The following is a 13,387-nucleotide window of genomic DNA, read 5'->3' as shown; positions in this document are numbered from 1 at the left end:
CGCGGCGGCGGAAGTGGTTTCGGTCATTTCGGCCACCAGAGGGGCCGCGGAGACCACCGGAGTGGAGCTGAGGCCAACCCGCAGCTCTTGGCGGGGCCCGTTGGGGTCGGGGTGGCCGGAGTCGACGGCGGCGAGCTCGGCTGCGGCCGCCGGGGTTCGGTCGTGCACGGGAACGGTGCTGGAGCTCGAAGTCGAGCAAAGCGAGGCGCTAGGGATGCTCTACGGGGTCTTGCGAACTCGTTGGGCTCGCCGGGGTGACCAAATGGTCACCGGAGCTGCGTCGACGGCGAGCTCGGCGACGGCGGAGGTTCGGCCGTGGTGGGGAGGTGGCTACGGTGAGGGAACGAGGGGAAGGAGAGGGGGAAACGGTGGCGTAGCTCACCGCGGTTGCAGTGGGCGTCGAAGTGGGCTCGGGGACGCGCTGGAGACGGCGAATCGACGGCGACGGTGGTCGGAGCCCGAAGAGGGGAACGGCGACGTGGCGGCGATGCAGGGCTTCCGGGGAGCTGTGGAGCGGTGGGGAGGAAGAGGGAGTCGAGGCGGAGCTCCTGAGCTAGTCGGGGGAGCGAGGGGTGGCCGGAGATGGCTGCTATGGCGAACGGCGGCGACGGTGGTGTTCGGCCGTGTGAGAGAGAGAGCGAGGGAGAGGAGGGGAGAGCCGGGGGAGAGTGAGAGAGAGCAGGGGGGATCGGGACGGCCTGCGGGAGTCGTCCACGCGGCCAGGAGCGCGTCGGCAAGCAGGAGGTGGCCGCGCGGCCGTGCGCGCGCGAGCACGCAGCAGCTTCGGGGCGAGGGGAGGAAGACGACGGAGAGCTGCAGTGGTGGGCTGGGCCGCTGCTGGCTGGGCTGGCCAGCTGGCTGGGCCGCACAGTGGAGGAGCCCAGGTAAGTTTTCCCCCTTTTTATTTCTGTTTCTGTTTTATTTAATATATTTGCAACTTTGTTGAATTAAATAAAATACCTAGGCTAGTTCAAAAATCACCAAACTATTCCTGGCCCATAGTTGGATTATTTCCAACATGAAACATTTTAGTTTGGAGATATTTGAGCATTTAAATATTTTATATTATTTTAAATGCCCAAATTCAAATATTTATGATTTAATTCAAAAACCCTAGGATGGCCTAGGAAAATGTGCACCATTTTTGGCAGAGGTTCTGAACCAAGACAAAAATGATGGGCATTTTAGAAGGGCATTTCAGGTTCATTGAAAAATTATTTTAGTAACCCTAGTTGGTTTCAGAGGGGACTGGGGGTTCTGTCATCCCCATTTCAAGTTTCTGATGAAAGAGTAAACATGATGCAACACTCTAATGCATGACTAGCTAGGTTGTGACAATAAATCGTTGTTCTGTTTACATGAATAAAACCTTATATGGTTACACACCCAATGAAAATAGTTCGTTGGATCTTGATCGTAGTGATACACATAATCATAATATTGAAACCAAAAGATGCAAAGTTAATAATGATAGTGCAACTTATTTGTAGCACTGCCGTTTAGGTCATATTGGTGTAAAGCGCATGAAGAAACTCCATGTTGATGGGATTTTGGAATCACTTGATTATGAATCACTTGATGCTTGCGAACCATGCCTCATGGGCAAGATGACTAAGACTCCGTTCTCCGGAGCGAGCAACTGACTTATTGGAAATAATACATACTGATGTATGCGGTCCGATGAGTGTTAAGGCTCACGACAAGTATCGTTATTTTCTGAACTTCACAGATGATTTGAGCAGATATGAGTATATCTACTTGATGAAACATAAGTCTGAAACATTTGAGAAGTTCAAAGAATTTCAGAGTGAAGTGGAAAATCATAGTGACAAGAAAATAAAGTTTCTACGATCTGATCGCGGAGACAAATATTTGAGTTACGAGTTTGGTCTTCAATTAAAACAATGTGGAATAGTTTCACAAACTCATGCCACATGGAACACCACAGCATAATGGTGTGTCCGAACGTCATAATCGTACTTTATTGGATATAGTGCAATCTATGATGTCTCTTACCGATCTACCACTATCGTTTTGGGGTTATGCATTAGAGACAGCTGCATTCACGTTAAATAGCGCACCATCTAAGTCCGTTGAGACGACACAATCTGAACTGTGGTTTGGCAAGAAACCTAAGCTGTTGTTTCTTAAATTTTGAGGTTGCAATGCTTATGTGAAAAAGTTTCAACCTGATAAGCTCAAACCCAAATCGGAGAAATGTGTCTTCATAGGATATCCAAAGGAAACTATTGGACGGCACATTCGGGCGGCTTTGCTGGACTTGTTTTACCATTGTCGAGGATGTCTTGTAACCGGGATGCCGAGCATGATCGGAATATCTTAGGAGAAGGAATATCCTTCATTGACCGTGAGAGCTTGTGATGGGCTAAGTTGGGACACCCCTGCAGGGATTGATCTTTCGAAATCCATGCCCGCGGTTTTGGGCAGATGGGAATTTGTTAATGTCCGGTTGTAGAAAACCTGAAGTTGAACTTAATTAAAATACATCAACCGCGTGTGTAACCGTGATGGTCTCTTCTCGGCGGAGTTCGGGAAGTGAACACGGTGTTGGAGTTATGCTTGACGACGGTTGTTGTAGGATCACTTCTTGATCATAGTTTCTCGATCGTGCTTTGCCTTCTCTTCTCGCTCTCTTTTGCGCATATTTTAGCCACCAAATATGCTAGTCGCTTGCTGCAGCTCCACCTCATACCTTTTATCCTACCTATAAGCTTAAATAGTCTTGATCGCGAGGGTGTGAGATTGCTGAGTCCCCGTGACTCACAGATACTTCCAAAACCAGTTTGCAGGTTTCGATGATACCGTGCAGGTGATGCAACTAAGCTCAAGGAGGAGCTCGATGAAGATCTAGTCCTTTGTGTTGCTTCGTTCTAGTTGATCAGTAGTGGAGCCCAGTTGGGGTAGATCGGGGATCTGTGTAGCTTTTGGGGTAGTCTTCTTTTATTTTGGTTCCGTAGTCGGACCTTGATTGTATCTGGTTGATGTAATGCTTTTTTCATGTAATTGTGTGAAGTGGCGATTGTAAGCCAACTATGTATCTCTTTCCCTTCTATATTACATGGGTTGTGTGAAGATTACCTCACTTGCGACATTGCTTTCGATGCGGTTATGCCTCTAAGTCGTGCTTCGACACGTGGGAGATATAGCCGCATCGAGGGCATTATAGAAGGAGACCTTGATGACGGCTCTGGTGACCGAACGGAGGAGGGAGCTATTGCAAGGTACGGTGACCGTAAGCCTGTGCTGACTAGCTAATTGATGCATTAACTGTTTTGGTATGTACATATATTAACTCTTCTTCCTTCTTTTATAGCCCTCCGGATCGAGCCAAACTTCGGTAACAAGACGAGGCCCGAAGAAAAGGTTGCGCCAGGATGAAAGGTTCACGATCACAGCAATCGCGGACGATGGCCCACCGATTGAACCCAGGCGGACCAAGGATGCATTTTCTGCTTAGTGCAGAGCTATTGTTAGGGACAGCATCCCGATCAGCATCCAGCTATGGAATAAGCCTAAGAACAAAGACCCTCAAGCTTCTTATGTCACTGATAGAGAGAAAGATTGTCTTTGGACCTCGCTGAAGGCAAATTTCACCCTACTGCCAGAGGAGGATCCGGGTAAGCCAGTTATAGAGCCATTGGTCAAGGCGTGTGCTCTTAAGAAGATGGCAGATCTATTTAGGAGGTGGAAGAATGAGTTGAAATTATCATATGCCGACAAAGGGAAGACTCTAGAATTCACCAGCCGATTTGAGAGGATAAGAGATCACTGGCTCGCATTTGTGGCCTACAAGACATCGGACATGAGTAAGAAGATGTCAGAGACAAACAAGAACAATGCTGCAAAGAAGAAGTTTCACCATCGCACGGGGTTAGGTGGCTACCTCAAAGACCGGCCGTTGTGGGACAAAGCTGAGAATGACCTACTTGCTAAAGGGGTCGAACCCGAGACATTGAACTGGCCAAACCGTTCAAGGACTTGGTTCTTCGGGGTTGGGGGAACCTTGGACCCTGAAACAGGGAAGTGCGTTTGGACGGACGAGCAAATTGCAACACCCGTCAAGAAGCTTCAGAAGTGTATCGCCGCAGCACAGCAAGGGACATTCATTCCCGATAGAGAGAATGACGAGCTGACCGAGGCCCTCGGGAATCCTGAGCACCCTAGACAAACACGAGGCACGCCGGGCTCAGTTCCGTGGAAGGTTGGGTTTCCCGGCGGAGGCGGTTACAAAACCCAGGAGAGGAAGAGGAAGCTAGAGCAGAGCGAAATGCAGAAGTTGAATGCAAGAGTACAAAAGCTAGAGGAACAAGTTGAGAGCCAATGAGCTGCCAGAGCTACCCCGCCATCTCAGCGGAGAAACAGTGTGGCTCCCACCGAGCTCGTTCAACAGCCCGACTTCACGGCTCCTAGCTACCCCGTGGATGCTATCACGGAGGCTCAACATTGCCAACCTATGACGCAATGGCAGAACCTCAAAGTCAAGGTGGTTGTCGGCTCTGTTGCACCTCCTCAACCCGGCGGAACTTTTCACTACCGTCCGATTCCACATGGCTATGCTGTTATGATGGTGGATGAAGTAACGGAGGGATTTGAGGAGCTCGAGCTTGACCACCCTACAGGTGAAGGGGAGGCTCAGCTGGGTCTTGCTCTGAAGACTCCATGTCTATGGCAGAAGGAGCACATCAAGCTTCCGAACTGTTCGCCTCCGCCTCCTCCTCCTCCTCCTCCGGCGAGTCGGGGCACTCCGCCTCCTCGTCCTCCTCCGGCGAGTGATCAGGGCACTCCGCCTCCTTCTCCGGCTGCTCCGGCGTGTGATGCTGGCACTTCGCCTCCTCTGGCGCGTCCGAGCAGTCCGCCTCCTCCTCCACCTCATCAGCAATGGTGGAAGACAGACGCCGCCGCTCCGGCTACTCTGGCGCGTCGGAGCACTCTGCCTCCTTCTCCACCTCGTAAGCAACGATGGAAGAGAGACGCTGCCGCTCCGGCGGCTAGCAGTATAGCCAGAGGCGGGAGGCAATACAGATACGGTCCATCTCTCAAGACTCCTGAGAAGTTACCATACGAGAGGACCGTGGAGGAAAACGTGGAGATCTGTGAAGCCCAAGTGAGGGATTTTTTTGCAAAGAAATCTCTACCTCCGAAGGAGATGATAGATCCGGTGAAAGCAAAGCGCACTATCAATTCCCTGAAGCGACCACCACCACCTCCACCAGATGACAACCATGTCCGCGCTCTTAAAAAGACATTGGAAGATGCGCGTCGGTCGGGAACTACTTCAAGTGATAAAAGGTTAGCAGAACAAAGAAGTGGGGAAAAAATCCCCAGCTCGGCGAACAGGCGAACCAATCGTGCCCCCCACTCAAGGTGTCTATTGGTATCATTGCAAATCTACCGGGGATGGTGCCCGGTATCAATCCTGCTGATTACCTGGGCGATGATATAGTGTTTAATACAATGGAGGTGGACCAATTCAGATACCAGTACGGCAAACCTCTTGTCAAAGACAGAAATCCTCCTCTAACGATGATGATGCGAAGATTCCATCAATGGTACATGGAAACCTGCAGCAAGTCTGGGAAGGATGCTTTCATGATGAGAATTAAAGAGGAGCACGACTTCGTTGGACAAAATCTGATTACTGTTGATTTTGATGAGTTTTTCCAGTTCTACAATCAAAAGGCCCTCGACAAATCACTCATGGCTTGCTACTGTCTGTAAGTACTATTTTTATAATTAAGTCTCTATATATAGCTCAGCTCTTTCATTGCATGTATATATAATTATCCTCACTATATTATTCAGATTGAAGATCGTCGAATGCAAAAAAACACAAATCTATGACATTGGGTTCATTAACCCAAATGTCATACGTGAACGGACGGTTAAACACAATGTCTTAGAAACCGAGGACAACTTGCTACAATCGTTGCTCAAAAATCAAAGCAAATATAAAATACTCTTTTCTTACAACTTCAAGTGAGTATTACTGTCTTGTGCACATTCGGTTTCTCTTATTACTTGAGGTTATAGTAATGTAACTGATGAGTTATGCATGCATCTGCAGCTTCCACTTTATTATCCTAGAGATTAAGCTTGAGCAAGGAGAAGTATCTGTCTTAGTCTCGAGACGAAAAGATCCCTAAGACTATGCGAACATGACTCGAATGCTCCAGAAGTAAGTTCGATCGATCATTATCGCACCATATCGGCAACTTTGTTCATTTCCTTATATCAAGTAATTATTTTGTTTGTCTCGCAGTGTTTGGAAAGAGTTCACCGTAATTTCTCTGGGACTGCCGATCGAGCTGCGATTCAAACACCCGAAAGTAAGTACTACTATCTAATTCCGTGCATCTCCCATTGATTCTAACTAGTTTCATCAATACCATTTAGTATGCTTGCTTATCAGTTTGATTGACCTCTATTTCTCGTAAAGTGCTTGTGGCAGGAAGCCGGAAAATGATTTCTGTGGATACTACGTTTGCGAGTTCATCTACAACGCGACGGCCTCTAATAAGCGGGGCTACTCTGAAAAACAATATGAAGTGCGTAAGCAAAAATATTCATAATTTTATTTTATTACCATCATTTGTGTTGAGTTTCATTTGTACACATGTATTGACCCCCTTCTTCAATTTAGATCTGGCAGATGCGGGATGAACTCCTACCACATGATCTCATACGAGCAATTCTAAGAGGAATTGACGGGATTCTTTCTTAACCACGTCATCAATCCAGCCGGAGAATACCATATGGCACTTGACTTCAGATATTAGAGATTGTAAGAGATCTTATATTGTATATATGTTTATTTCTGTAATATGTTTTTTTTCTACAAGGGCAAATTTGGGTCGCCCTCCCGTTAGGCACATCTGTCGATCTAAATAAAAAACCGACACGTGCATCCGTCTGGTCGACCCAAATAGACAAAAAATAAACAAAACACGTGTCTGTTTGGATCGACTATTCTAAGTCAACTTACACTAGGACACGCACGGTCGCAGGATTCTAAGCGATCAAACGCACAGCGCGCGTCCGGCGGAAGACTCGGCCAGACTGCCGGCTATAAACGTTTCCTTTTGTACCATGATCTATAAAATATGTACAGAAGAAAAGTCTAAGGCCACGTGGAGGGATTCCCCCTTTTAAGAGCTGTGGTCATCCTGGGTTCCCGACACAAAGTTTCGAGCAGGCAATAGAAGGCCGCGCAGCGCAGTTGGTTCCACTCCTCCACGTAGCACGTCTGAGACAATGTCCGATTGCATGAAGAAATCCCTCCTCTGGCTGCTGCTCCTGAGCTGCTGCTCAACGCCGTGCTCCGGCTCCGGCGACGAGCCCGACGTCCGCTGCCTCAAGAGCTTCCTGCGATCCGTGGTTGATCCCGGGGGCGCACTGAAATCCTCGTGGAATTTCAACAACGCCACAAAGGGTTACATCTGCGGCTTCACCGGTGTAACGTGCTGGTCCGCTGACCAGCACAGGGTCTGGTCGCTGCGCCTCAGCGGCGTGGGGCTCCAAGGCCCGTTCCCCCGGGGACTGCAGGACTGCGCGAACATGACCGGCACCCTCGACCTGTCGAGCAACAGCTTTGCCGGACCGATCCCCGCGGACATCTCGCAGCAGCTCCCGTTTGTAACGTCTCTTAACCTCTCGTACAACGGCTTCCGGGGGCCGATCCCGCCGGGCATGGGGAAGATGGGGGAGTTCCTCGCCCACGTCGACCTTGGGCACAACCAGCTCAGCGGCCAGGTCCCCTTGGAGCTGTCCAGGCTTCGTTTTCTGGCCTCGATGAACGTTGCGAACAACTCGTTGTCCGGGCCGATCCCGGCTTTTCTGCAGGGGTTTCCGGCGGCGTCCTTTGCCGGCAACGACGGGCTCTGTGGCGCTCCGTTGGATCGTCGTTGCCCCGCCTCCGCGAGGAGTAGAATGCAAATCAGCGGCGAGTCGAGTGTCGGGGCGGCTGTCGGGTTCGTCCTGGGCTTTGCGGTGGCCTTCTACTTCCCGCAGTGGTTCTCCCGGAGGCTCCACCCCTACGTCTACCGCTTTCTCTGAAGATTCCTCGTTCATAGAATTCCAGAAAGCCGGATGAGCACTTTGGACTGTGGTTTCAGCTTTTTTTCTGGCGGTAACGTATATTTTTTATTTCTTATTTAGAAAAGGAAGTTAAACCCTCGGCCTCCACATCAATCGATACATACAGCTATCTTTATTAATTAATAGGAAAGTGGCCCGCTCGATGCGCGGGCTAAATTTTTCTAATGATTTTTTTAGGGATGATTTTTCTAATGATTAATAGTGAGAATATATTGTTTGGCACTCAACGTCTCATTTGAAACTTAAAATCTCACAACAGTTTTAATATTCTCCAGGAATCAAATTGGTTATATGGTGTGGGCATTATGATGGTCATCTTAAAAATCATATAGCATAATCGAAAATAATAATGCTTGAGAAAACCCCATAAATTTTTATTACTGTTTGGGTATTCATAGGAAAACCATTTTACATATAATTTAGAAGATGTCTCACTTTGTCGATGTTTAGATATTAAGTATTTATCAGTTTATTCGCTCAGGTGCAATCATATTACATACAGTGTGTTTAGGTATTAAATATGAAAACCAAAGAACTATGGGTTTTGATCCTTTAGTTAATACAGGATTCGCCAGATTAATGGTTGAATATATTTTTTAGCGTTTCGTGGTCAAAGTCACCTTCCTTTTATATAAAAATATGGATCCTATTATCATTTTGGAGAAGTTAACATATTGAGAATCATAATTAAGTTAGAATTTCTATGAAATTCTATATCAATACAAATAATGAAACTTTGTATGGCTTTTTCGTGAGAATTTTGAGCATACCAATGTTTTAATTAAATTGTGATTCAGTATATATTACATGATGTTGTGATCATAAAGACTTTTGATTGCTATACGAAATATATAGGAGCAACCAAATAATGTACTGACATAGGAATAATGGTTATAAACTCATATGATATCTTTTAGTAGAGAAGAACTGGACCTTCATATAATCTATTTCTCTGTATAAAAAATAAAGGTCATTTTTTTAAAGGTCATTTTTTCTGCAGAGTAATAATTTTATTTAATTCATTCAAACTCCTATTTAATGATGAACATCGATAAAATGTTGTCACGAATACTGAATCAGTGAACTGTATGTGGAGGAGGCCAAGTGTCGGTGTCAAAACCGACGTATCTCGGGTAAGGGGTCCCGAACTGTGCGTCTAAGGCGGATGGTAACATGAGGCAGGGGACACGATGTTTTACCCAGGTTCGGACCCTCTTGATGGAGGTAAAACCCTACGTCCTGCGTGATTTATTCTTGATGATATGAATATTACAAGAGTTGATCTACCGTGAGATCGGAGAGGCTAAACCCTAGAAGCTAGCCTATGGTATGATTGTATGTTGTCCTACGGACTAAAACCCTCCGGTTTATATAGACACCGGAAAGGGCTAGGGTTACACAAGGTCGGTTACAAAGGAGGAGATATACATATTCGTATTGCCTAGCTTACCTTCCACGCCAAATAGAGTCTCATCCGGACACGAGACGAAGTCTTCAATCTTGTATCTTCATAGTCCAACAGTCCGGCCAAAGGATATAATCCGACTGTCCGGAGACCCCCTAATCCAGGACTCCCTCAGTAGCCCCTGAACCAGGCTTCAATGACGATGAGTCCGGCGTGCAATGTTGTCTTCGGTATTGCAAGGCGGGTTCCTCCTCCGAATACACCACGGAAGAATTTGAATACAAGGATAGTGTCCGACCCTGCAAAATAAGTTTCACATACCATCATAGAGAGAATAATATTTCCACAAATCTAATCTGCTGACACGTTTTGACAACATGACATTATGCCATGGCCCGGTGATTATTCGAACCGTTTCCTTTAACTAGCCCCGCACATAACGCGAGGCAGTTCCTTGACACGTCTTGTCAAAGAAGAGATCTTGTCCCCCTTATTACGGGATTCTCATCAATACGGGCGTGGGTAACCCAACCGCGCCATCGATTACGACGCTTGGGGATAAGCGAGTTTTACCAGGCTAGTGGCGGCGCATAGTTTCGGCCGCCCTTATAAAGGGATAAGGTTTAACCTATTTCTACCCACGCCTTCTTCCTCCTTGCTCATCCACTCTTGCACACTCGAGCTCCAACGCCCAAGTCCACATCCTTCTCCTCAACCTTCTCCAAACATGTCCGGAGCGGGAGGCAAGTGGATAGCGTCCTCCGTCATGGAGGGACACATCAAAAAGCTGCGCGGGGCCGGATACCTAGCCGCGAATATCGCATCGGCTGGCCGCTGCGGGGCAGATCGTCCCTACCCCGGAACCTCACGAGAGGGTAGTTTTCCTCCACCACTTCCTCCGCGGATTGGGGTTTCCCCTCCATCCATTCATCCGCGGTCTCATGTTCTACTACGGGCTGGACTTTCATGATCTGGCCCCGAACTTCATCCTCAACATTTCGGCGTTCATCGTCGTGTGTGAGGCTTTCCTCCGCATCCGGCCCCACTTCGGCCTGTGGCTGAAGACCTTCAATATCAAGCAGAAGGTGGTGGGAGGTCAACAAGCAGAATGCGGCGAAGCCATGGTGGGCAAGATGCCCAATGTTATATGGCTTGAAGGCTCCTTCGTGGATACCATAAAGGGGTGGCAATTGGTGTGGTTCTACATCACCGAGCCGCGTGACACCAACTGGGTGGCGGCCCCCGAGTTTCGATCCGGAATCCCCACGCGGCTCACCTCCTGAAAAGAGAAGGGTTCATCGGTGGAGTTGGACGGACTCCAGAAATGTATCCGGAATATGGCAAGTAAGAAGCTCAAGCTTGTCAACATAGTCCAGGTCATGCTCGTCCGTTGGATCCTCCCGTGTCAACAACGTGATTTCAACTTGTGGGAGTTCGACCCGGCCCAGCACCAGACTCTGAGCGAGCTCTTCGACACGATGCACAAGGACGTCTGGACGGTGTTGTTCAAGGGCGCCGAGGTCCCTCCCTCTCTCACCGAGGACCACGGGCTAAGCGCGAAGCGCCGAGCGCATTCGGTGAGTCCTATACATCCGGTAGGATATTTATTTCCCCTAGCTTAACTATGTGCGGGGTCTGAGCTCCATGCCTTTGATAGGACTGGGTGGAGACGTCAGGGCAGATTAACTGTCCGGCCCCTCTGCCCGAAGACACTGCGGACGCTCTCCTGACGGAGATGCTGACTCCGTCTCCTTACAAGGTGCCGGAGAAGACCAGGAAGGCCAAGGGAACCCGAAAGAGTTCCCGACGCCAGGTGTTATCTGACTCATCGTCTGATAACTCCGCGACGACTCCTCCCCCGAAGACGAGGAGGAGGATGAAGATGCTCCCCCTTCAGTCGGGGGAGACAAGAAAAGGAAGGCCGCCCCGACCGGGGGGCCAAAGGGTCCAAGAAGGGGAGGACCCTCCTTCTGGACTACTCCACCACCGCCGCTGAAGGCGAAGACGAGTGGCTGCTCAGGGCCAAGCCCCTGGCGAAGTCGTAAGTATTCGAATACAAGAGTAACTCATAGCCTACCTTTGTCGCACTGCTTCTCTTAACGCTGAATCATGATTATGTAGACCGCCACAAGCCCGTATCGACGTATCCTCGTCGGACGGCTCCTTGGGCTCGTCGGATATGGATAGCGATCCACTTCCGAATGCCACCTCCCCTTGCCCTACGGACAACGCCGAGGTATTGTATCAAGAGGCACCAGGTCGAGGGGAGACAGTCCCGGAGGCACCTCAAGGCGACCTTCCGGACTCCGGGAGCAGAGGGAGCAAGGCTCCCGAGGGCTCCGAGTTCGGCCCTCAGCCGAACACCGCGCCGAAACCCCTAGTGGTTCCGGACTCGGGCAGGCGGCCTCCTTCCAAAAGGGGCAAGACGCCTATGCCGATGACCTCTGTCCATCCAGAGGCACCGGACAATCTGCTGGGAGCGCTTCGCAGCGCTTCCATCGATGAAGAGCACCGCACTATTATGAGTGCGGTGGTCCAGAAGGTTCAGTCCGCCAAGAGCAGACTGACTGAAGGATGTGCCAACCTTCTAACAGGCTTTGAGGTAAGTTTTTGAAATATAGGAAAAATATTACTGCATAGACAGTAGCCCCTGATGCTCTGTTCGGTGTTCACAAAGAAAAGCCGAACAGAGGATCAAACAATACCGCAGGAGTCTAATATAAGTATGTCTATATGCGTATGCAGGCTTCGCTGTTGGCCTCTGCCGCACTAACTGCGGAGGTCGCCGCACTGAAGCAGGACCTCAAAGGGTCCAAGGAAGAGCTCAACCTTGCCAAGAGGCAGCTCGAGGAGAACAAAGGTAAGTAGTACCTAGTCTGTGGATATATATAAAAAGAATGCGATTGCAAAATGACAGGATCATCGTAAATTTGCCAGGGGCCACGACCGAGGTGGCGACCCTGAAGCAAGCGCTATCCGAGGCCGAAACAAAGCGGCCAAGGAGCGCACCGAGCGGGAAAGGCAGGAGGCTCGGGTGGGCGAGGTGCAGCAAGAGCTCCACGCGCTTGTAACGAAGCACGAGGCATTGGAGCTTGACTTGAAGAAGCGAGAGTCCGAGCTTGCCGCAGCCCGCATCGAAGGTGCACGCCGGGCTTTTGCCCATGTGAAGGTGCAATGGGCCAAGATGGACGCCGTGAAGCTAGTGAAGGAAGAGCCGCCGGAGGGCAAGGAGCATCGCCACCCCGAGATGTACTATGAGGGTGTCCTGAAGGGTGCCCGTCTTGTAGCGGACGAGTGTGCAAAAGATGTAATATTTGAATGAACTTGCTCATGTAATCCTGTATTATGAAAAACGTGTTCATATGCGCTATGCAACGCTTGTCTGAATTTAAAATATTGCCTTCTGTTCGGCTGTTTATCAAATCTGAGAGATGGCTAGTCGTCGGCTTCTGCCCCCACGCCACGAGTGTTCGGGTGTTCGGGATAAACCTGAGCACTCTTATTCCCATTATTGGGTCCTTCGAGGGAGGTGCTCGGCACAACGAACAAGGCAATCAGACTATAATGCGTTATCACTCTCACTTAGCCATAGAATTCTATAATTTTAAATTTCGGTGAAGCCCCTACTATTCGGAAGGCCGAATTTGGGGCGCGATACATGCCTTAAGCCGGACAAGGCCGACTCCTCGCTCTAAGCGGCATAAGTCTTTAGGGACTCGAAACCTCTCGAATAGCGACCAGTCTCTCGCCTTATCATGACAGTCAGTTTTAGTTTTCTCTACTGAGGTGCTTAGCCCAGCAGAACCGGGACACAATCGCAGTAGTTCTCCCAGTGCTACCTTAGCCGATATAGCGGAAAGTAAGGCA

The 13,387-nt window shown here is 49.2% G+C and overlaps 1 protein-coding gene across 1 annotated transcript; it reads left to right on the top strand.

Moving 5' to 3' along the window:
• Positions 1-7,272: 7,272 nt before the first annotated feature.
• On the top strand, positions 7,273-8,073 carry LOC119333692 (inactive LRR receptor-like serine/threonine-protein kinase BIR2). The gene has a single exon (XM_037606505.1). The coding sequence runs from the start codon at positions 7,273-7,275 to the stop codon at positions 8,071-8,073; it is 801 nt and encodes a 266-aa protein (XP_037462402.1).
• The last annotated feature ends 5,314 nt before the right edge of the window (positions 8,074-13,387 follow it).

The sequence above is a fragment of the Triticum dicoccoides genome, chromosome 7A (assembly GCF_002162155.2).
Source record: "Triticum dicoccoides isolate Atlit2015 ecotype Zavitan chromosome 7A, WEW_v2.0, whole genome shotgun sequence".
In the NCBI taxonomy this organism is placed as follows: domain Eukaryota; kingdom Viridiplantae; phylum Streptophyta; class Magnoliopsida; order Poales; family Poaceae; genus Triticum; species Triticum dicoccoides.
This window is presented reverse-complemented; position numbering and strand designations above follow the sequence as displayed.